The 23,822-nt window shown below is 34.1% G+C and overlaps 2 protein-coding genes across 2 annotated transcripts; both read right to left on the reverse strand.

Annotated features, from left to right (window-relative positions):
- Positions 1-1,350: 1,350 nt before the first annotated feature.
- LOC131852265 (uncharacterized) lies at positions 1,351-9,802 on the reverse strand. The gene is made up of 4 exons (XM_059202920.1): positions 8,444-9,802; positions 7,421-7,583; positions 2,492-2,612; positions 1,351-1,792 (listed from the first exon to the last, which is right to left on the reverse strand). Exons 1-4 carry the CDS (start codon positions 9,571-9,573, stop codon positions 1,569-1,571), a joined length of 1,638 nt encoding a protein of 545 aa, XP_059058903.1. The 5' UTR covers positions 9,574-9,802; the 3' UTR covers positions 1,351-1,568.
- Positions 9,803-14,968: 5,166 nt separating this feature from the next.
- Positions 14,969-21,784, reverse strand: LOC131852209 (UDP-glycosyltransferase UGT5-like). Its single transcript, XM_059202851.1, has 4 exons — positions 20,960-21,784; positions 18,122-18,344; positions 17,198-17,417; positions 14,969-15,260 (listed from the first exon to the last, which is right to left on the reverse strand). The coding sequence occupies exons 1-4, from the start codon at positions 21,782-21,784 to the stop codon at positions 14,969-14,971; spliced, it is 1,560 nt and encodes a 519-aa protein (XP_059058834.1).
- Positions 21,785-23,822: the final 2,038 nt, after the last annotated feature.

Genomic DNA, 23,822 nt, shown 5'->3' on the forward strand with positions numbered 1-23,822 from the left:
TTTCCTGCCGGCCTCATGCGTACACACGGTCAAAAGCTTAGCACACGCCGAACCTGTACTACAGCTCAAAAGATTGTCATAAGTCCATTTAAAATACACTAAAAGCAAAGACGTGCATAAAACTAAGCTGGAACCTTTGGTACCTAAATAATAATCATTTATTTTATTTCACATATTTTGTACAATTAATTTATGAATTCCCTGACTTCTGAGTCCTCTTCCATATTATGGTGTACTTATGAGGGAATTGATGAGAATATTTTTATCAAAGTGAATAGTGGTGTGTATGTGTGTGTGTGTGCGCATGAGTGCGTGTATGTGCTTGTGTGAATTTGTTTGTGAAGAGAACGCCTGAAGAAGGGTATTGTATAAATGTATGGTATAAAAGAATTATACATATATGTACTCTACACTATTTTGTGATCTTATTAATAGCCTATAAATTACATTAAAGATATAGACATACAATATTATTATAAACATTTTAAATTCAAAACAGATTTGAATTAAAACAATACAAACACATTTAGTAATGTTTTATAATGTCAGGAATGTATTTTGGTAGTTTATTTATAGGAAACAAATAATGTAATTAAAATAATACTCTTATAATATTCGTTTAAATATACTTACATTATCTTTATAACAATATCTACGTTTGTAATTTACATAGTTTACGTTATATATTAGAAATTAATACTTCTGAAATCTGTTAAATTCAATGTAATCATAATGCAATGATACTCCTGATGAAAAATTAAGAGCAATAACACAGATATAACAAAGGTTCAGGTTGCTCAGAGTTTTATGGGAATTGCGTATGGTTTTGCAACAAACTGCCAGAGTCTGTCCTCAATCTGCCAGAAAATGTCTTATAAATAATTTATTTTGTAAACAAACTTATTATAAAATCGACGACTTTATAAATAATAATAATGTTTTTGTAGAATAAAATCTGCCTTAAATTCATAGAGCTTACAATATTATATGATTCCACAAAGTTTGAGTGCATAGTGGTTCATATGTTGATTGTCGCATGCCTAATCTTTGTTAATGTGTTTACTTAGAACAAAATTTATGAACCCACTTTTAAGCACTTTTGGATACGAATTACTTATTTTTCGGAAAGTTGTCTCATCACAAGAAGAATGAACAGGAATCCTGCGAGTTGCTCTTTTGAATAAATGCTGATTTAAATAAACACACATTAACAGGGAGGAGGCATGCGACAATCAATTTACGGACCATAACTAGAGTGGTAGAATAAGAAGAATATGACTATTCAAAAGTGCTTATATTTTTTTTAAGTGTATTTGAATAAAGATTATTTCTATTTCTACTGTTTTACATTGTGGAATGAACTACCTGCCGAGGTTTTCTCTAGAGACTTCAGCATAGGGTTTCTAGAAGGGTATATTAAGCTTTCTTAAGAGTCACTATAGGCTATGGTTACAGTTTACCATCAGATGGACCGAATGCTTATTTGCCACCTACATGGTATATAAAAAAAAGTTACTCATACAAATAACTTTACACAAAATCAACATATACAAATTGATCATAGAACCTTAATACCACGTTGCAGTCCCCACTCGATTGTCAGGGGGATCTCTCGCACAGCAATACGAGGCTAATACCCCAATGGAGGCGAGACCAAGAGACAATATGCTGACTCCACAAACAGCTCCTGACGTGATATCATTGACTGGAGAGCCAGGCTGAGGTTGAACGGTCAGAAGAATGAGGAGTCCGAAGGCACTGAGCAGAGAGAACGTCGAGAGAACTATATACCCTGTAACAAGAAATTGTTCATGATTATCAGCTTCTTCTTTGTCCCATTTATTTATGGTTCCATTCATCCCTGTTCGCAATCATCTCGTTATTTACTCCCTTTCTTAACATATAATCTTTCACACAGTCCATCCATTTCTTTTTCGACCTTTCTCTGCCCTTATAACCATCCAGATTTATGTGTAACACCTTCCATAAAATATTATCTTCATTCCTACGCATTACAAGCAAAACCACGACAGACGATTACTCTTCAACCTCTCCGACACAGGCGTCTCTTTTATGCTTATTTTATTGTAATCATACTTAATATAACAATAAATTGTTATAGACAAAAAATGGAATATTTTTTGTCTATAACAATTTATTGTATGGGACTCGCATACTGAAGATCCAATCGATCCCCCATCCAATTCAAAATAGGATAGAAATTACAACGGCCTGTGCAGAGGTCAAACCTTTAGCGGTGCCCTCAGACTAAAGTCGTAACCATCAGGCAGGAGTTGTCCTTCAGCCACTTCATAAGTCCTTTATTTGGTTTGGACTACCATCTGCACTTGCCCCCAATCGTTCGGTGAAGCTGTAAAGGCCAATTGCTGCCAACAGCATTAGAGTAGTCCGAAAAAAAATCTGATATAAAGGCCCCATCGTGGCTACGCCCATGTTCAGGTTGCTATTGACAAACGAAGAAGGTACTTACCAGAAACATAATTCCTGTTAGGCAACAGCTGTTGCCTCCTAGATCTGAAGCCGAGTAGACCCAGCAGGAAGCAGGTGAAACCAGCCAGAACACCAAAGTCCAGATAGTATCGACGACCCATCTGTAAATGACATTGTAGGTATAATTAGTAAATCACGGTATCTTATCACGTTTTATTATTATTGAGTTCCCGATATTTCGGCATTATTTCAACCGCCATGATCTCGTAGACTGATTAAAACAGTATATGAGTAGTCGTTATTTATAAATGCTGACTGCTCGGCGGTGTGTGGTCATCACTGTCTTTATATATATTAATACGTGAAACAAAAACTTTGTACTAACCTACCCCTTTTTACGACAATTGTGTGAACGGTGGAGTATTAAATTTCGCACACTTATACCTTTTGGAAGGTGGCGGGAGCTCCACCGACAAGAGCACAGCTCTTAAATTATGAATGAATGAATACCTTTTATAGAAGAATGTGTAAAAATGAAGAAATTAATATGTATTTTTGTTTTTTAAAAGGATGTCACAAGCGATGTCTAAATATAATAGTAGTTCTGTAAAGGCCTAAAATTCTTTTACTCCAGTTTTCCTCGTAAAAACCTTCAGGTTATGGGCCCAGAATGCGGACTGCTAATGTTTTTTCCATAATTGTGCATAAAACAAACATTACACAGACACATGTATTTGACAAACATACAAGTAGTACATAAGCATAGAAGTAGTCTTTGACAAAAGATCTGTGATAAATTTACTATTATCGCGCGGCAACACCACCGTTGCCTAGTTATGACGTTGAAAAACAATTTACCAAGCCTGTCAATCGAGACCGAATCGCTTTCTTATGTATATATCTATTGTAAATCTTTCATAAATACACATAAGTGCATGTGGCAGAAATGCGAATCTTGAGGTGGATGTGTGGGGTTACCAGGAATGACAGGGAGTTTAAAAGTTGCGCCAGTTATGTGTATATAGCTGGTATTGGCATGTTATGCGAGGATCATGTCTTAAGGAAAGTGTATAATATGAACGTGGATGGAAAGGGATAGGGCGCCGGGCGCCCTAAAAAAGATGGATTCATTGTGTGAAAGATGATATGAATAAAAGGAGAGTATGCTCAGATATGACGGCCGATAGAGAGCAGTGGAAGAGAATGACATACTGCGCCGACCACAAATAATGGGATAAAATGATGATACATAATGTAAATATATAATTGGGATAATTGGTGTTGTAATAACTCTTTAGTTTATATAAGGAAAATACAAATTTGAAAATTGTACATTCCTAGAACAATAGAAAATAAAGGACTGTAAATTTAGACTTCATAGTGAATATATTAACATATTTTACTTTTCTTTTATTGTGTGAATTATAATAAAATATCTATTATTATATATATATTGGGTTTACTGTAGCCCAATAATCTCTTCACCTCCCTCTTTTCTGATACTACAAAAAACCCTCAATAGTATATAAACAATAGCCCATTCATAACTGCTAAAGAACCGTAATACTGTTCAAACCTATAATTCAAATTCAATAATCATTTATTCATGTAAGACATTTTAGCCGCTTATGAACGTCAAATATTTATTATAATTTTTCCCTATTGCCCAATTCAGTATATAGATCCAATTGAGAAGAACTGGCAAGAAACTCAATTGAAATACTTTTTTTTTAAAGCCAGATTACAATGTATATAGGTGTCTATGTCTAACATTAAATGAAAATCCCGTGCATGAACCACAATTGCCATTCACGCTGGTCCTTCAAGTGATCCTTTAGTGAGTAATGCTTTGCTCAGTAAATTTGATTTAACAGACGTTTTGAATTTATTTTATATAAGTAGGTACATAAACAAATTGGTAGTATTTGATATTTAAATAAAATAGACTCTACTATAGACCTCTACAATAATAAATTATATTAGATGGTTCACATACTTAAAAAAATGTATTTAAAACAGAGTTCTATATGGCGAGTGACGAATGACGTGAGAAAATTTTATAGATGGACTATGGATGTCTCTGTCTCACCTGTAAGCGGCCAGTCGTCATGAAAAGAGTAATAATTTGATATATTATTATATATAGAGGGTTGCCAACTTTTTTTGACAAAAAAATTGTATAATATGGTTTGGATAGGAAAAAATAAAATGAAAAAAAATTTCAAATTCTATGTTTTTATTACTTTGAAAAACGTATGTGTGCTTTTAACACTAGAGCTGTGTTAAATATCACCTTCAACTGATATCTAACATTTATTCAGTAATTATACATCGTTAAATACCCATAATGAGTATTTTGATTTATCACAGTAAAAGTTGAAAATAAAGTATTTTTGCATATTTATATATAAAAGTAAGCGCGGTGGTTATCCTCATCACTGTAGCGTTATATATGTTTTGTGATGAGGTGGCGCTACATAATATATTATTTATTGTAGTATGTAGGTTGGTATACCAGTAAAATTTGCACTATTTATTAGACATTATTAGTTTATTAGTTGCTACATGGTTTATTAATAACGCGTCCAGTCAACGCGGAGTCGGGACGTAGACTGATTTTACACTTAACTTAAATCTATGTTAGTGGAGACGTAAACTAATTGGAAGGGTATCAAGTGTTTAGAAATATTGTGTATATAATATAATATAAGTGTAGACACAAGTACAATTACCAGAAATAAAGTAGGATACGTTATTATAAAGTATTGTTGGCAACCCTACTGAACCGTGCAACTTCGTCTGCGTCACACTTACTTGACATTTATCATTATATTCCGCCCAATTTACATAATATCTTTTTAAATTATAGCCTATATGTTATTCTGAAGTACAAACTATATTAGTATAAAGTGTCATCAAAATCCGTACAATCCTTTTTCAATAATTTGGGGACTGTTGACAAGTTGACATCCACGAGGTTTCCCTTGGAAACCATCGTGATAAATTACTGGTTAATTTGTCACGATGGGTTCAGCCGATCTCATGCTCATCTTATCATCCTCAACTGATGCCCCGCCAGCGTAAACGTTAGCAAGCGGAAGCACAATTCCATTATCATCCATTAAAAAAAATAGACAAATATTGTAAAATTGTATTGAGCACTTTATGTCAGTTGAGACAAATTTCCTAAGAAAAGTGCCGTAAATAAAAAAAAAGTTGACAAGTCCTACGCTTTGAAGGTCTTATGTATCCGTTAATAATTCTCTATCTACGGTAGCAATCGTATATTGTAAAACATATCTTATACTGTATATTTACAAAGTTGCAAATTGTTGAAACGCTGGCAAAACTTGTTCCTACCACGCTATCTTGTTTAAATATGGAACTGTGGGAAAACGAAAGAGACGACCGTATTTATTTTATTTTTTTATTGTAAATAAATGCAGAGACACCACATTGTGATACAGCCAACTACTCGTAAATAAGAGCTAAAGGAAAACCGCTATTTTAGTCGTTTCTCTGATTACTTTGATGCGGTTTCAGAGATTTAGATATATGAAGATATTTACATATAAATTTTCTCAAAAAAATATAGCAATTAAATTTATATTATTTATATAAAATAAAAATATAAATTTATATAATAATATAAAATTACACACCTATTACCATACCATAAGGAACTAGTATAAAATTCTATTTTTTATAAACGAACAATTATATAGTTTATATCTCGTTTCTCTTGTGATGAGATAGATTACTTAATTAGCGGTAGATTAAAAAACACTATTCAAAAGTACTTAAATGAAATTTATTAGAATAAACTATTTTATATCTTAGTTTAGTAGTCAGTAGTTTTTGAATTATTATTGATAATTTGGTTTAATTCGGTTTCCCCATGGCTTTATTATAAATATAAAAGATACCCTGAATATTCAGACCGATACAAACAATCATACACATGAATACAATTGTTTACACCGTGCGAGAAACCGAACCCACGACCATCAGAACTAAAGCGGTGTGCTAAATCGCTAGACCACCAAGAACATAATTTTTTATTATTATATTAAAAAAAAATTGTGATAGCTAGTAATGTATATAATGTTGAAGAGATCAAACCGTTATCGCATATGCAAACTTATTGACACTTTAAATCTATTTGTATATTCAAGTATACGCATTTCTCATGCCTTCTCATAATGATATACATATTATCAATTATTAAATACACTAAAATCATATCCGTTGTAGATACATTCAGATAAATATGACTAGAGTGCATTGTTGAGGTCTATGTAAATAAAAAAGATAAATTTATACGTTTTTAAACGTGTAGAATTGACGGTTTTGGCAGTCACATGTTTTGAGAAATCTTACTTCTTACTTTTATTATTTTAAAATCGAAACTTTGTAAGTATCGACGGATAGATGTATGGATGTTTGATCTGTCACTAAAAACAACTGAACGGAATTTAGTGAATCTTACAGTAATATAGATTATACATCAGAATAATACAGGTGCTATAAATTTCATACGGTTGAAAACAGAGAACAGCTAGTGTCTAATAACTGCTTGACATTTGGGAGAAAAAAACATTGCTTTTTTTCAGTTATTACTATATTTTTATAGCTAGTATTTGCGGCCTTGGTATAGCAGTTACCACAATTTCCTTCCAATGGTTGGGGATTCCATTCCTTGTACGGTAAAGTTGAATTCATTGTTTGTATCAGTCTATAATAATATTAAATGATAATGGAATGGCGCACCCGCCTGCGCTAACGGTCTACGCTGGGCACCAGTGGATGATGATAAGATGAGCATGAGATCACGTGGTAAATTCACAATGAATTTATCACGATAGTTTCCATGGAGAACCACGAGAAGGTCAACCTGACATTATACATTGTTAGCAATTAGGTTATTAATCCACATTTCTAAAAATCCTCTTCTAAAATATATACTTACAGCATACATCATGTAGAAACTGAGCCCAGTAGTCAGACCACCGCATAAAGTCAGCATCAGTGCAGCAATGGTCAAAGAGGCAGTAGCAGCATTGATTGTCTTCAAGTTATTGATTGATTTGTATGTATCATCTGAATATATCGATTCAGGAGCCGGTGCAACCCTGGAAGCAGAAATAGATAAGACGTTTATTTGAATTCTTTAATCACCTTTTTTATACTACGAATAGCATACAAGCATACGGCCCATCTGATGGTAAACGGTTACCGTAGCCTATGGACGCCTGAAACACCAGGGGTGTCACGTGCGAGTTGCCGATACATAAGAAAACTACATACCCTTCTTGAACAAACCTTCAAAAAAATTAGCATTTACTAGTTCCTTCCACGATGTAAGTTTACGTGGGAGTTCTTTAAAAAACCTTCGAAATTTCGGCAGGTAGTTCATTCTACAATAATGTAACTGCACGCGGGAGGAAGCTCCTCTGAAACCGCACTGTCCGAGACCACTTAGGTTCCAGCGTGTAGGGATGAATTCCCTGTTGATGGCGAGCGTCACAAACAATAACAATAAATATAGACAATACAAAGATTTATAGTTCGTGTCATTATATATAATAGCAGAAATACAAAAAGGTTATAAGCTCAGTGAGTACATTAAAAAAAATAATTGTACATATTTTGTCTATCTATTTATATGTTTATCTCTGAAATGGATTGACCGATTTTGATAGGACTTGCACACAGATAGCTAATGTTATTGCTAAGAGAGGATATAGGCTACTTTTATTTTAGATATTTTAATCATTTTTGTAATATATTATTTATTTATTATAATCAATAAAGTGAAGTTCACGAGGACGAAGTCTAGAGTAACCGCTAGTAGTAGTAGTAGTTATAAATAATGATATTGATGTATTTAGTAATTATATAATGTATAATGCTGTTTGGTATTAGGTTTGTAATCAGATAATATTGTATTAATACAAGAAGCTGAAAAGAAAAATGAGTGTTTATTGCTTACCTGGGCATTATAACAGCAGTTGTTCTATCCTTCTTCGGCTCCCTCGTTCTTCTACTATCTCTATTACTATTTCTTCTATCAAAATCTAAACTTCTATCATGACTCTTCTCTCTAAAACTTGTCACAAATACATCCGACCTATTAAATTCATCTGACAATCCGTAATTCAATTTCTGCTGAGCTTTAGGTGAAATTGGCGACGTTGCTAAACTTCTAGAAGCCAAATTCGCACAGGATTTAGAGGAAGAGACTCCTTTGGTAGGCGTACTAGCGATGATCTTCTTCGGTGTTCCCACATATCTATTTGGACTGTCTGATGATTTATTGGGCGTAATTCTAACTGATGGCTGACTGGCATAGCTCTTTAACTTCCTCGGCGTTGATAATAGCTCGTGTAGCTTCTGCGTTGCTATTAAATCCTTTCTTGACATCATTGGAGAAGAAAAGGTAACATTATTCTTCCTAACAAGCTCCTCGTCGTCCGACGGAACAATAGCATATCTGTGCGTCTTCCCATTGACGGTTTTAACAATTTCTGTAGGTATCTCTTTCAATTCGTTGTCATCAGGTCCATCTACGTTATATTCTATAACCTCTGCTGCATCTGCTTCAACTATTCTCTTCTTCGTTGGAGAATAATCAATTAAATCGTCAATATCGTCTGGTATAACTTCGTATCTATGCTTATACCTGCTATCTTCTAATCCATCATCGCTTTCAGCGTTTCTATCGTATTTTGTATTCCTCCTTTGTCTAAATTCTGCCATTTCTAAGTCTTCACTTCTTGTTCTGCATCTGACTGTCGAACGTGTCGGTTTGTACATTAAAGATGATTGTCTATAGAAGTTTCTGGATTGAAATTTAATTGGTTTAGGCGGTAATTCCGGAGGTTCGTCTCTGTTACGACCGGCCGGTGACATTCTTAATGGATTATCAGATATATCAGTTCTAACTATTCTATTGTTTACTTCTGTATGTTTTCTTGGCGAGTTGGCACCTAATGGCGGCATCCTCTGCCTGTTTGGTGATACGATCTTCGTTACACATGATTTCTGTGCGAACAAAACTTCGCTTTGTGCACAGAAAGCTGGGTTTGAGTAATATTTGTATACGATTTTAGGCGACTCCATCGTTTAAGCGTAAATGTTCCCCCGGTTTCTTAAGAAGTGTGCTTCAAAGAATAATTCCTGTCTTGGAGTGTTCTTCAACCGTGACCGTTCAGGTCATGACTTTTAAAGTAATTAGTTTAGAACTTAAACACGTATATTTAACACTAATATATACAGTTAAAACTAGATATGTTATCACTATAGTAATGAAAAATTTTATTATTTGAAATTGTCACAAACGTCCATTCATTTTAACGGTCACTTGTAAACTGAGGCATTCCCTTTTTAAAAGGGTCGGAAACGGCGCGAGCGCACCCCTGCTTATGGCACGAGCTATTCGAATTCCAATTTCAATAGTTCAACAATACTCTCGACTTTAAGTTTTATTGCGTCGAGTATTACGTCGAAAATATAGTGTATAGTGGGTGCATATTTATCTTTATTGTCACAATATAAAAAGGCGATAAGGTATTATTAGTAACGATTGTAAATGATGTTTAATACAGTTAGACATAAGGATGATTTTAAATTGAATATGTAGCTTCTGCAAGTTTTCGCTTTGCGCAATTATTGAATGAGCGACGGAAAGAAGTTTTTATGTGGGGTGAACTTTAGTGAGAGTGGAGTTCCGTTATAACTTAACATTTTTATAGATATACTTTACTTTGGAGATGATTCATCTATTATTATTACTAAACAGAGTTAATCCTGACGGCCTCGGTGGTCCAGTGGTCTCCCATCGTCGCGGGTTCGATTCCTCCCACAGTGTAATAATTTGTATTCATGACTAAGATTGTTTGTGTAAGACTGGGTGTATTCTATGTATATTATGTAAGTATTTATAAAAAAATAACAATCTAAGTAATTATAACAGTTGTCTAGTATCCATAACACAAGCTCTGCTTATCGTGGGACTAGGTTGTGTTAATTGTCCAGGGTTATTTATTATTATTATAATCCTAAAAGTTTTACTAAAGGTAGACCAGACTTTATAAAATTCGACTGTGTGTGTACCTCAGACTTACCTATTTCAGCCGCCAAGCAGTTTGCTTTGTAAAATATAGTACGATCAGATTAAGTAGTGAAATTACAAGATTAGAAGTATGATATCTTGGTCCTCTGGAATCATCATCATCATCATCATCACCTCAGCCTGGAAGACGTCCACTGGACAAAGGCCTCCCCCAAAGATCTCTATCATCCTCTGGAATAGCAACGGGTAATCACATGTGTGATATATATAGGTAGTTCTGTTCATGTAAGTATATAATATAGATGACGGTTGCTGTATTTGTTTGTTTGATATTTCTGTTGCCTATAAAAAGATAAGCACTTAAATTTTTATTACATCCTATAGTCGCAGGTTCCATTCCTGGCGCAGTACAAACATTTGTATTCATGAGTATGATTGTCTATGTATATTATTTTTGTATTTACAAAAAAAATGGATTTATTTGTATCAGGTGTCTAGTACCCATAACACAATGTCTTTCTATGTGTTAATCTGATTATAACTAGCTGACCCGTGCAAATTCGTCTGGTACCTATTAAAAAAAGTCCCGTCAAAATCGGTCCAGCCATTTCAGAGATTAGCTGGAAGCTTATTTTGGTGTATTTACCGTATTTATATTCATATGCATGTAGTAAAAAACGGTTATTTCAATATTACAAACAGACACTCCAATTTTATTTATATGTATAGATATAAATATAATATATATATTTATACGTATAATTAGTCAAAATCACGGGATCTTACCACGTTTTATATTTGCTGAGTTCCCGATATTTCGGTAGTGTTCCAACCACCATGATCACGGGTAAACTGGTAATCAGTTTACCCGTGATCATGGTGGTTGTCGTGATTTTTACTAATTATACGTATAAATAATGACCGCGTCAAGTTTAAAACAGTATATAATATATATATTTTTCCCTTGTGTCACTTAAAATTAGTTATTTAAACGGGTATAGGTAACATCTTCCCCGCTTTTAAACAGCAATGTGCAGAACGAGTAACGAGTTCTAGTACCTTATGTGTGGTAATACATTTATAAATGGCAATCCTCGGAAGGGGTTCAAATACCTGCAAAGGTGATTCTTAGTAATGTGGATTTATGACCCCATTGCTAGCAATGTACCATGTCGGGTTGACCTCCACGCAGTTCCTCCTGGAAACCATCCTGGTAAATTCCTAGTGAATTTCTCACGATGGGCTAACTGACCTGACCTCATATTCAACCTATCATCCTCCACTGGTGCCCCGCCAGCGTAAATCATCAGCGCAATGGGTGCACCATTCCATTATCATCCATAAAAAAACAGAGTTAACTCTATCCTCTATTAGAGAAACAAACTATTCGGTGTAAGATTTTATTATTTCTCAAACAACCGTTGCTAAGTAACAATCATTTTACAAAATGATAGTTGATTGTTATATTGTCATATACTGAGATTACAAACCTCAATATCCTCATTCTATCATCCTAAACTGGACCATATAAATATATATGACTTTTCTTTGATATAATAACGAGATAGGTTGTCTGTCTGTCTTTGTGTGTGTGTGTGCACTGGATCGTAAGGGCACGTGCTCACCCGTAACGGTCGTTCGCAGCTGCGGCGCCAGCTGCGGGCAGGGGTCGCGCGTTCAAATTCATGTGGTATTTTATTAAAAAATTTGCTGTTACATTATTGGAGAAAATATATTAGGAAAACAATAAGAATTGGTTGATATTATTAATTAAAATACTACAATTAAAAAAGTAAAGTGATGAAAGAACGGATGACGAAAAGACGAATCAAAGTCGGTATATTACAAACCTATTGTGAAATAAATAAAATTTCTAAAAAAACGTGGCCTAAGTTACTCCTTATGATATTAGCTATCTGCGAGTTTTGGAGATTAGCAAGAACTGACAGTCAGACAACTTTTTTATGCAAATACCCGTTCTTTCACATTTTGCATTTAGTGACAAGCTGTTAGTCTAATATTACAAACAGACATTTCAATTTTATTTATTTGTATAAATACATAAGTACTAATTGATACCTGCGACTTCGTCTGCTTATTCATTACATAGTATAAAACAAAGTCGCTGTCGCTGTCTGTCCGTCCCTATGTATGCTTAAATCTTTAAAACTACGCAACGGATTTTGAAGTGTTTTTTTAATAGATAGAGTGATTCTAGAGGAAGGTTTATATATATAATACATGTACACCCGTGCGAAGCCGGGGCGAGTAGGTAGTAATTATATTATAACATGAAATCATGAAATTCCGAGGCAAGTCGCTAGTTCGTAGTTTATACATTTGTAAAATGTTTACGTTATCTGAATATCGACCATTTTGTGTCCCTGCCCGTATGTTATGATGACATTAATGTATCGAATTGCGTACGTCCATACTAACAGTATAAAAGCGAAAGTTTGTCTGTCTGTCTATTACCTTTTCACACTTAAACGGCTGAACAGATCTCAACGAAATTTTACATCAATACAGATGTATCCTGAAGATATTTATCGAAATACGTACGTCCATACTAACAGTATAAATGCGAAAGTTTGTCTGTCTGTCTATTACCTTATCACACTTATACGGCTGAACAGATCTCAACGAAACTTTACTTCAATACAGATCGTATCCTAAAGATATTTATCGACATATGTACTTCCATACTAACGTTATAAATGCGAAAGTCTGTCTGTCTGTCTATTACCTTTTCACACTTAAACGGCTGAACAGATCTCAACGAAACTTTACATCAATACATATGTATCCTGAAGATATTTATCGAAATACGTACGTCCATAATAACAGTATAAATACGAAAGTTTGTCTGTCTGTCTATTACCTTATAACACTTAAACGGCTGAACAGATCTCAACGAAACTTTACTTCAATACAGATTGTACCCTGAAGATATTTATCGAAATGCGTAGATCCATACTAACATTATAAAATGTTAATGAATTACATCAGCCATTAACACAGGTGACTGAAACATTATTGTAATTAATTTACTTCCTGTAACAGGTTTCTGTACATCTGCTAGAACAATACAATTACGTACATGAAACTTGAATCAGGTGTTTCTCTTCGTGAAAAAAACAAATACTTACACATACTTGTAATCTTTAAAAACATTTCATAAAGAAAACATTCAATGAAGTATGATTTCAAAAAGGAAAATTTTCAATCAGGATTCAAAAGGATTCATCTCTCTATTACCCCTTAAAACCCTTTTTCTTTATTTATGTTTAATCAATAACCTTTAAGGGTATTTAAACCCCTTAAGGGTAAAAATTTGAAAAACTTTGTATGTCATATATATTTACATTTAATCAGCTGCCTCAAAAATAAGTTTCAAGCTTCTAGCTTCAAAAATAATGAATTAACATAAAAAAAATGTACCCCCTAATTATTAATTTTATTTTAAAATTTTTGAATTTCATATTTATTTATATTTAATCAGGAACTACAAAAATAACTTTTAAGCTCCTAGTTTCAAAAATGACATTTCTTCCATACAATTTTTCATGTCCCTTTCAACCTCTTACAACCCTTTTTTCGCATTCAAAAGTAGCCTATGTCCTTTCTCAGGGTGTAGACTATATGTGTACCAAGTTTCATTTAAATCTGCTCAGTAGTTTTGACGTGAAAGGGAGAGAGACAGACAGACAGACAGAGTTACTCTCGCATTTGTAATATTAGTAAGGATTTATTTCAGGCAACTAGGTCCATATTAAAAATACCTTACAGACTAACATACATAAAATTTAATATAAAAAAACTAATCCATTGATATTGTATGTGTGATCACGGCACTGACGACGGCAATCTCCCACGGTAGCGCCGATATACCACACCTTTCGGCCAGTAGTCCTCCTTCATGAATTGCCATAAAACGAATTACTAACTTTAGTGAGACGACATTTAGGTAAAATCATTTTGTTATTGTTGCGTAAGATTTTATTTAGTTTAAATTATAGATATTTTAAATGCTAAAGTGAATTGTGTTAGAGACATAGTTAAATTATTGTTATCATTACGTAGTATAAAACAACGTCGCTGTCGCTGTCTGTCCGTTCCATCTATAAAACTACGCAACGGATTTTGAAGCGGTTTTTTTAATAGATAGAGTGATTCTAGAGGACGGTTTATATATATAATACATGTACATCCGGGCAAAGCCGGGGCGAGTAACTAGTATATAATAATGGAATGGTGCACCCGCCTGCACTGACGGTTTACGCTGGCGGTCCACCAGTGGAGGATGATATGATGAATATGCAGTCAGGACAGATAATACTTCTATAAATTGCCCTCAGTTATCATTACCAAATCAAAACATTTACAACAAGAACAAGTAAAATGAAATGGTATATTTAAAACCTTATATTTTCTATAAATATATTACTTAAATACAATAATATCGACTAGAAATTTCTTCAAATACATCGAAAGGAATGTTAGAGAATAGTAAATGCAGATAGCGGTGAGAATGACGGTTATAATTAAAATTGCGACGAGAATTGCGATTAAGTCGAGTTCGTGGTAGCGTGCCCAATGCATGCCAGCGGCGGGAGCTCGTAGGTGCCCGCCTCCGTACCTCAGGACATGTTCCGTCCACCACGCGGCTCGTTGGACGGGATTCTGTGGCTGGTCGTGCAATCGTGCACGAAGTGCTACAACATTCTCGTGGTAACTGCAATCAAGAATGAGAATGTGAATAATTTGTTGCTGCCAATAAATTCCATGAAAGAATTTTTTATTTTTCCTCTCCAGTCAATCCCCCGTCTGATTCAAACGGGGATCGAAATTACAATGGCCTGAGCCGAGTTTCGAACCGAAAAGTTTGCTAGGCAATGCCCTCAGACTAAAGTCGTATCCGTGATGCGGAAGTTGGCTTTCCTTAATTTCTTGAAATCCTTCCGCGGATTTGGAATGCCATCTGTACTCGCCTCCTATCGTCAGGTGAAGCTGTAAAGGCCAGCTGGGCCAACAGAATTAGAGTAGTCAGAAAAAAAAACATTTCAAGGATACTTAATTAAAGACCGCAAAAGGATCCTGTGCAGCGTTGGTTATCAACCGGATATTTCTTTAACAATATTTTAATAATTAAAGAAGTAACATCAAATTTTAAAAGCCTCTTAACCCTATTAGTTGTAGCACAGTGATCAAATTCATCTATAATTCATTAAAATCTGTAAGTCTATAGAAAAATAATATTAAAATCAAACAATGTCAATCTATTCTCAATTTGATCACAGACTTTCAATAAACAAAATAGTATACCTATATGCGTGTTTGTGTGAAATAAATGGTAGAGTGTGTGAAGTTTTTTTAACGATTTAAAGTATTTTTGTGCATAATTTTAAAATTTGGGTGCATTGTGTTCTGTTTTTCTGTTTGCGAAATTTTTTAACCCTCCATCCGTGCAATTTTCATAATACGAGTACGTTCATAAGACAGACGATTTCTATGCTATACGGCGGAAACGAATAACGTCCCTATTAAGCAGAGTGCGGGCGAGTTCCAACAGTGTCCTGAAGGCAATTGCTTGTAAAGTACAGTCTACTTTACAAGCAAATGCCTTCAGGACATTGCCCATTCTAAGACACTGGGTGGGACAGGTAATATGTTAAAAGTTACATTTTAATTTTATATTTAATAGAAATAACGAAAAGGTTAGCCGACATCACAGAAGACCGAAGAGCTGGCAGCTACCTCGGACAAAGAATTAGCTATTCAAAGAGGGAACTCTGCCAGTATCTTCGGAACGTTGCCTAAAGGGACCCCGTTTAATAATATATTTTAGTCATCATATTATATTTTTTTAAGCTATTTAATTTTAGGTTCTTAGTTGTACAATTAGGTTACGTAAATAATAATATTTTTTATTTTATATTTTATTACTAACATAGGATAAGTTATGTCATTAAGCTGTTACTAACAAAATGGATCATGTTGTTTGAAATAAAATTATTATTATTATTTCTTTATATATCTATATATTATATATCTCCCTTTGATGGGGTAATAGACTTATTATTATTATTATTATATGAGTGAGGCGGACGCGGTCAAATTTGTAAAGTAATAGAGTAAAATCGATAGATGAGGCATTGGGATAAGTGCGTCATTTTCAAAACCTTACTTCCGAAACTCGCAACGAAGAAACTATCCATACATGTAGGCATCTCTCCTTAGAAAATGGGTTCCCGGTATACCGCTTGCCCGCGGCTTCGCTCGCGTTAATTTATCCCCTTAGGGGTGGAATTTATCAAAATCCTTTCTTAAGGGATGCCTACGTCATAGTAGCTTTATGCATGCAAAATCTCAACCCAATCGGTTTAAAATTGACAAAGTTTCATCCCCTATTTTATTCCCTTGGGGGTAGAATTAATCAAAATCCTTTCTTAGGGGATGCCTACGTCATAACATTTACCTGCATGCCAAATTTCAGCCCCATCCGTCCAGTGGTTTGGGCTGTGCGTTGATAGATCACTATGTCAGTCATTTGAGTTATATATAATTATATTAAACACTGCGTTGATATTTACTAATGCTTCTACAGCTGAAATATCACTCATTAAATTATTATACATATGATGAAATAATGTCAAATTATTATACACTTACCTTTTATCTTTCAAAATAGTATTTACACCATGTCTGAATTGTTCTTTAGTCAATGTTTTTAAATCTGCTCGTAAGCCTATTTTCAGTTTAATATAAGTTTCTACATTGTAAAATTGATCGATATTGAGTGGCATGCCTAGTAGAGGCACGGCAGCGGCTATAGCTTCTTGTGTTGATTGCAATCCCCCATGGGTTATGAACAACTTGACCTTTGGGTGCTCTGAAAATATTTATAGCGCGCATTTGAATTTTCAAGTTGAATTAGGTATATACTAGTTGTTACTTGTTACTTCGACCACGTGGATTTTTTTATTAAAATAAGTATAGTAAAAATTAAGATCACAATATAATATTCATTACTATAACTTGCTTATTCGCCCGCTTATCCCGACTTATTAGGACTAGATCGCGCAGTGGTAATTGTCCAGCAAAGCGTCTGTTATGGATAGATAAAATGATAAAACTCATATAAATACTTATATTTTCTTTTTGTAAAGACATGCATATAGATAATAAATATATAAAACATCCAGACCAATATAAAAAACTCTCTGAATCGGTGCAAACATTTGTATTCATGAACTCTCAACTCATGAATACAAATGTTTGCACCGTGCGAGGATCGAACCCGCGACCATCGGAAGTAAGACTTTGTTCTAAACCACTAGACCATTTAAAGCCGTCTAATATAGCTATTGTGCTCTCAGACAGTGAGTGGCCCGTGGAGGGTGGTGACGGAGTGGTCTCCACACCATCATGGCGGCAGTTTCTTCAGTGAAGAAGACGGCTGGCGTTTCGGAAGAATGAGAGTGCTACAATGGGAGTTTTAGCAGGAAAGATTTCCACAGTATCTACCAGTACCCCTACATAAAGGCGAGAGAAAATGTCAACTATCGTAAAAATCGTCAAACAATCGTTACTAACTTAGAAGAGCTTCTTGGGGTAACCACTTAGATATGTTGATGTTCTCAGTTCGTCCAGGTAACTCGTCCTCATTCCACTTCCAGATAACTTGGTATGGAAGGCTGGACAGCACTTCCACCATAATGTTCAGTTGTTTGGCTGGTAACCAAGACGTCTCCACATTGGTGCCGAAACTTATGTAAATGACATCATTTGACAAAGAGTCCAAATAGGATTTCAAGTCCTGTAATTTAATAATAACTGTTATTAAATTGTTGTAGCATTTGACAATATAATGATTTTGTAACTTATCTTTTACTATTGGAATAAAATGTCGGTTGTAGCAATTGTTATAAGCAAGTTAAGGCGCCACTGTATTGTTTTTATGGATGATAATGGAATGATGCACCCTCCTGCGCTTACGGTCTTCGTTGATGAGGTATCAGTGGAGGATGATAGAATGAGCTTGTAGTTAAGTTAGTTAGCACATCTTGTTAAGTAGCAATTTACCAAGATGTGTCCAGAGGGAGCCGCGTGGAGCTCAACCTGACATGGTAAATTGCTAGCTATGGGCGTTACTGTATAACGCTTGGCCATATTAGCAGCGCCATATTTCCCACATTACGTTTGTGAAATAAATGTAGTGGGGATAACGGTGGTTGATAGGAGAGATATATTCTGACGACACACGCGGTGCGGAACGATCGTAAGCTGAATCGTCATCCAGCAATCCCTGTTAACTAAACGTGATACTATCATTTTTTTAGTCTGATTTAGCTATTTTTATCCCCTTACACAGGACCACGACAAAAGATCATAGTAATCAACCTCACCTCTGGCAATTTATTTTCCGCATTTAAGTGAATACCACCAACATGTATTAAACTTGGTGGCACCGGCATGTGCATTTCCCAGGCACGATGCACATTTGCAAGGAAAATGTCTACATTCTTGTTCAACTCACGTATGCTCGGAATAGCACCGAAGTATTTTCGCAAACGTACATCGTTATCTTCATCAAAACACTTATGCATGTTAACAAAAATGAAATATTCATACAAAGCGGTAAGTTTACCCCAAAATGTCTGGTCATGCGGTTTTGTAATTAACATACATGGATTTAAGATCGGATGTTGAACCGCACCAAATTCTTCATATTCAGAGAATCCTGAACCAAAAGAACTGAATCTAATCACTGGCACATTAAACTTGTAGGCGAAAGCTATACTCGGTCGAAACCATCCTTCTAGTATAAGCAAATCAAACGTATCGTTTTGTGCTTGTATAACTCTATTTACATCTTCTAATGCTAGATACTCATAAAAAACAGTAGCAACAATTCCAAGATGAGTTCTTAAAACTGTTTTTGTATCTATAGCGTCATTGAATGCAGCAGGAACGGGTTTCTTTTTCCATCCTTCGCTAGATTTCTTTGTTACATCGATCTCTGTGAAGTTTTCAGGTGCTTTGCCCTTTCGAAAAGCAGGGTTTGGTGTGATTACTACCAGTTCATGACCTCGACTGAGCAACTCATGTGTTAAAGAACGAAATACAATCTGATGGCTCTTCGACGGAGTTGCAAAAACAGCTAATATTTTTGCTGATTTAATCATTAATATATTTGATAATAACACAACTACTGTCAACTGTTTCTTCATTATTAATATACTACTCCTCAATACGATATATTTTGATAGTATATAATAGAAATTAACATTAAAATACAGCTAGTATATTGACATTGGATTTAATGTACGTGTATGCAACAGTAAATAACATATAGCTTCATGTTATCCATAAAGAGGCTACAATAAAACTGAATATTTGTATTAATGTATTAGCATAGGAATGGCCAAATGTTTTTCAGTAATTAAAAACAAAATTTGTCTAGATACTTGTTTTTTTATCGCAACAAATGCTACACATTGTGAATATGTCTGTGTGTATTCAACTGTTTGCTTTAAGTCTTTAACCTTTTTATTTACAACATAAAATATATGTATATATATATTAATTTATATTACTGTATTAATCGGAAGACATTATAGAAATATTTCATAATTTTATTAATGCATTATTATATGCATGAATAGATACGTGCTGTAGAGAAAGTGTAGAGGGTTATGAACAAAAAAACCTATATTATATATGTATCTATAATATGGTATATTTTTTTAATGAATATATATGGAAAGAGATAAGTTACAATTTCTAATCTATATAAAGTAGGCATCAGTAGGAAATGAACTGTAGTTTATTTATATTATGATGTTTTGTTGCCCCGATGGCGGTGACATATTTTGCGGAATAAAGGCTCAATATTTTATAAGATTAAAAAAAACTTAGTTAAAGTAATTGGGTTATAAGTGGTGTCCTCGGTTAAGGCCCCGACGTAATGATGATAATGTAATTTTTTTATAGTATATTGTCTAGTTACCTATTTTTGGACTAAATATGTATTTTTTATTTATATTAGAGATTAAGGTACGATGGGACTGACAACAGTGAATGAGAATAAAGGTCTCATAAAGAATTTAGATTTACCAGATATTAATGAGGTTTCCAGTCGAAGATGTTAGAATAAGAACAGATAAATTACTACTCAGATTTACTGAAAGCTATCGCATTCGAATCTGCGGTCACCTAAAACTTTGTGTTAATTAATATTTCTGACCTGATTCTCCGATGGTATAAACACCGGAAATCTATATAAATTCAAAAGACGACGGACGAACATATCGAGAAAATGTAGGTGCCAAGTGCTGCGTTCACCATAACATCAACAGTGGACAATACCTCTTCTGGGGCTGGACAACAATCGTATGTATATACTTTAATAATAGTTGAAGTGTCACTTACCTCCGGCAATTTCTTTTCTGCATTCAAGTGAATGCCACCAACGTGTACCACACTCAGCGGAGTCGGTACATACATTTCCCAGATACGATGCACATTTACCAGGAATATATCCACATTCTTCATCAACTCCCTCAGACTAGGAAGATCAGCACCAAAATATTGACGCAGATGTACATCGTTTTTGTAGTCGTTACATTTATGTAGGTTCGCGTGAAAGAAACTATCGTACAACAGTGAAACTTCTCGCCAAAATGTGTTATCGTTTAATTTAGTACTAAATATGCTAGGGTTCAATATAGGATGTCGACCGGTACCAATATTTTCATATTCATTAAAACCAGTACCAAATGAGCTGAATCTAATAACAGGTATTTTAAATTTATACGCAAACGCAATACTAGGTCGAAACCATCCCTCTAGAATAAGCAAATCAAACTTAGCATTTGCATCTTCTATTAGTCGTTTTACATCATCGCTTTTCAAATATTCAAAGAATAGTGCATTGACAATTTCAACCTGAGCTCCTAAAACAATTTTTGCGGCTGATTCACCACTTAAACCAGAATTAATAGGTTTCTTCTTCCATGCTTCTTGAGATTTATTTCTAACACTGATCTCTTTGTAATTTTCAGGCGCCTCGTTTTCTTTGAAAGCAGGACTAGGTGTGATTACAACTAATTCGTGTCCTCTTCTGGCTAATTCCAGAGTTAAACTTCGAAATACCATTTGATGACTTGGTGAAGGCGTAGCGAAAAGTGCTAAAATTTTAGCTGACTCCATGTATGATAGACTTGATAACAACAAGATTAGCAATAGTTTCTTCATATTTAGAAGTTGGATATTACTCGTGAAACTTGCTTGTTTTCTTGAGTTGTGTACTTATCCCATTAAAAACATAATATGTTAAGTTTCGCAATGTAGTTATTACGCTAAAAAATAGAATAGAATAGAAAATCATTTATTCAAATAAACTTCATTTAAGCACTTTTCAATGGTCATATATATAATATCGAATAAGCGGTAGATTAAAAGTAAATGACTTTTAATCTACCGCTTATTCGAAAAGTTGTCTCATCACAAGAAGAACTTTAAATAATCCTTGTGAGTTCACATTTACAAGTCGAAACGTGTGAATACAAACAACCAACCAGCACTAATTTAATAGGCTCAAATATAAAAACACAATAAGATTAAATCAGTCGTATTGAGAAGAGTAGTATATAGTAATATATAGTTAATATAAGTTTATATATAGTAATATGTAATTCATTAATTATTTCATACAAAAACATGTCAGTTTATTGGTGTTTTGACACAATTATAGGCTTATAGATTTATCCACAGTCTATTTTACCAGAGGTATAAAAACTCGTCAGCGTTGGTACCTCAGTCACCTATTGCAGCCAAGTAGCTTGCTTTGTAAACTGTTTCGGTTGTAGGGTGCAGATTATGCTGCGAAATTACATGATGACACAGAGGCAGATTCAGTCCTTTGGAATGGCAACTCCTGAATGTTTTCACGGACATGATAATGTGATGTCTTTCATGCTATACATGTATAATACAACTGTTATCACTTCCCACAATTTTAATTAGATAAAAATAAGCACCAATTCGTTACCAACAATATTGTTATAAATGGCTATTCTTTATTACAGAAATAAATTTATTTACATATATAACGTAGAAATGTTGTTATAAAATATATATTATAATAAAAAGAAACACAAATGGATTACCAAATAAACTGTTTTCTTTGAAAATGCTTCAATAAAACTGTTCAGTTTTATTGCGACATTTTCACATACATTTATTTGTACATATATAAAAACAATACCTTTAATTTAAAATTCAGTATATAAACTTAAATAATGAGGCAAAGCTGGCTATCTCTAAAACACAGCCATATCACATAAATTATTTATATATTTCCTACCAGACGATTTCGGAGGCCTAATACCTACTGTATACTGCATTACTTCCGACGGTCGCGGATTCGATTCCTCGCACGATGCAAACATATGTATTCATGAGTATGATTGTAATCTGAGTGTTATCTATTATATTATTATGTAAGTATTTACAAAAGAAACGTATTTAAGTATTTTTATCAGATGTCTACTACCCATACAATATTCTCTGATTGCTCTAAGAATGAGTGCGTTTGTTCTATGTTGATTATCGCATGCCTCTCACTTGTTATTGTGTAATTATTCATATAAAAAAATCTATTCAAAAGAGAAGTACACAATTTTCTTGCTTATTCTTCTTGTGAAGAATCTGCTTTCCAAATGAATGGTAGAATAAAAAATATGACTATTCAAAAGTGCTCGTATTGAGTTTATTTGAATAAAGATTTTTTCTATTACATATCTTAAGTTTTGCTGAGCTTGACACTAGATGGCGTTGTGTTATCATTTTAATAATAATATTATTTTTAATAGAGACTTCTAATCAGCAGACATTTTAGTCTGCTCTTTTAAAACTATAATTATCCTAGCTACTCCATCATCGTGATAAATATCATCATATCAATCTTCATTGAGATCTATCTGTCCTGTGTTTGGCATACAGGTAGATGTTATAACGTATAGGCATCCGCTAAGGAAGGATTTTGAATAATTCTACCTCCATGGAGATAAAATAGGGGATGAAACTTTGTTAATTTTAAACCGATCGGGCTGAGACTTTGCATGCATAAAGCTACTATGACGTAGGCATCCCCTAAGAAAAGATTTTGATGAATTCCACCCCTAAGGGGATAAATAAACGCGAGCGAAACCGCGGGCAAAAGCTAGTATATCTATACATATAAAAATTCGTTACTTGTCACTCTACTATTGTTCTTTCCTAACTTTATAAT

This window comes from Achroia grisella, unplaced genomic scaffold, assembly GCF_030625045.1.
Source record: "Achroia grisella isolate CSIRO2021 unplaced genomic scaffold, CSIRO_AGI_Agris_v1 utg841, whole genome shotgun sequence".
Taxonomy (NCBI): Eukaryota; Metazoa; Arthropoda; class Insecta; order Lepidoptera; family Pyralidae; genus Achroia; species Achroia grisella.

Bases quoted from the DNA above. Each gene is read 5' to 3' on its own strand.
- LOC131852265 (XM_059202920.1), bottom strand. From the start codon at position 9,573: ATGGAGTCGCCTAAAATCGTATACAAATATTACTCAAACCCAGCTTTC. The intron at 7,584-8,443 runs GTAAGCAATAAA...TTCTGCTTCCAG, and splicing joins ACTGCTGTTATAATGCCCAG to GGTTGCACCGGCTCCTGAAT. The intron at 1,793-2,491 runs GTAAGTACCTTC...TTCTTGTTACAG, and splicing joins TAACAGGAATTATGTTTCTG to GGTATATAGTTCTCTCGACG.
- LOC131852209 (XM_059202851.1), bottom strand. From the start codon at position 21,784: ATGAAGAAACTATTGCTAATCTTGTTGTTATCAAGTCTATCATACATG. The intron at 18,345-20,959 runs GTAAGTGACACT...ATTAAATTACAG, and splicing joins CAGAAAAGAAATTGCCGGAG to GACTTGAAATCCTATTTGGA. The intron at 17,418-18,121 runs GTTAGTAACGAT...AAATATTTTCAG, and splicing joins ACCCCAAGAAGCTCTTCTAA to AGCACCCAAAGGTCAAGTTG.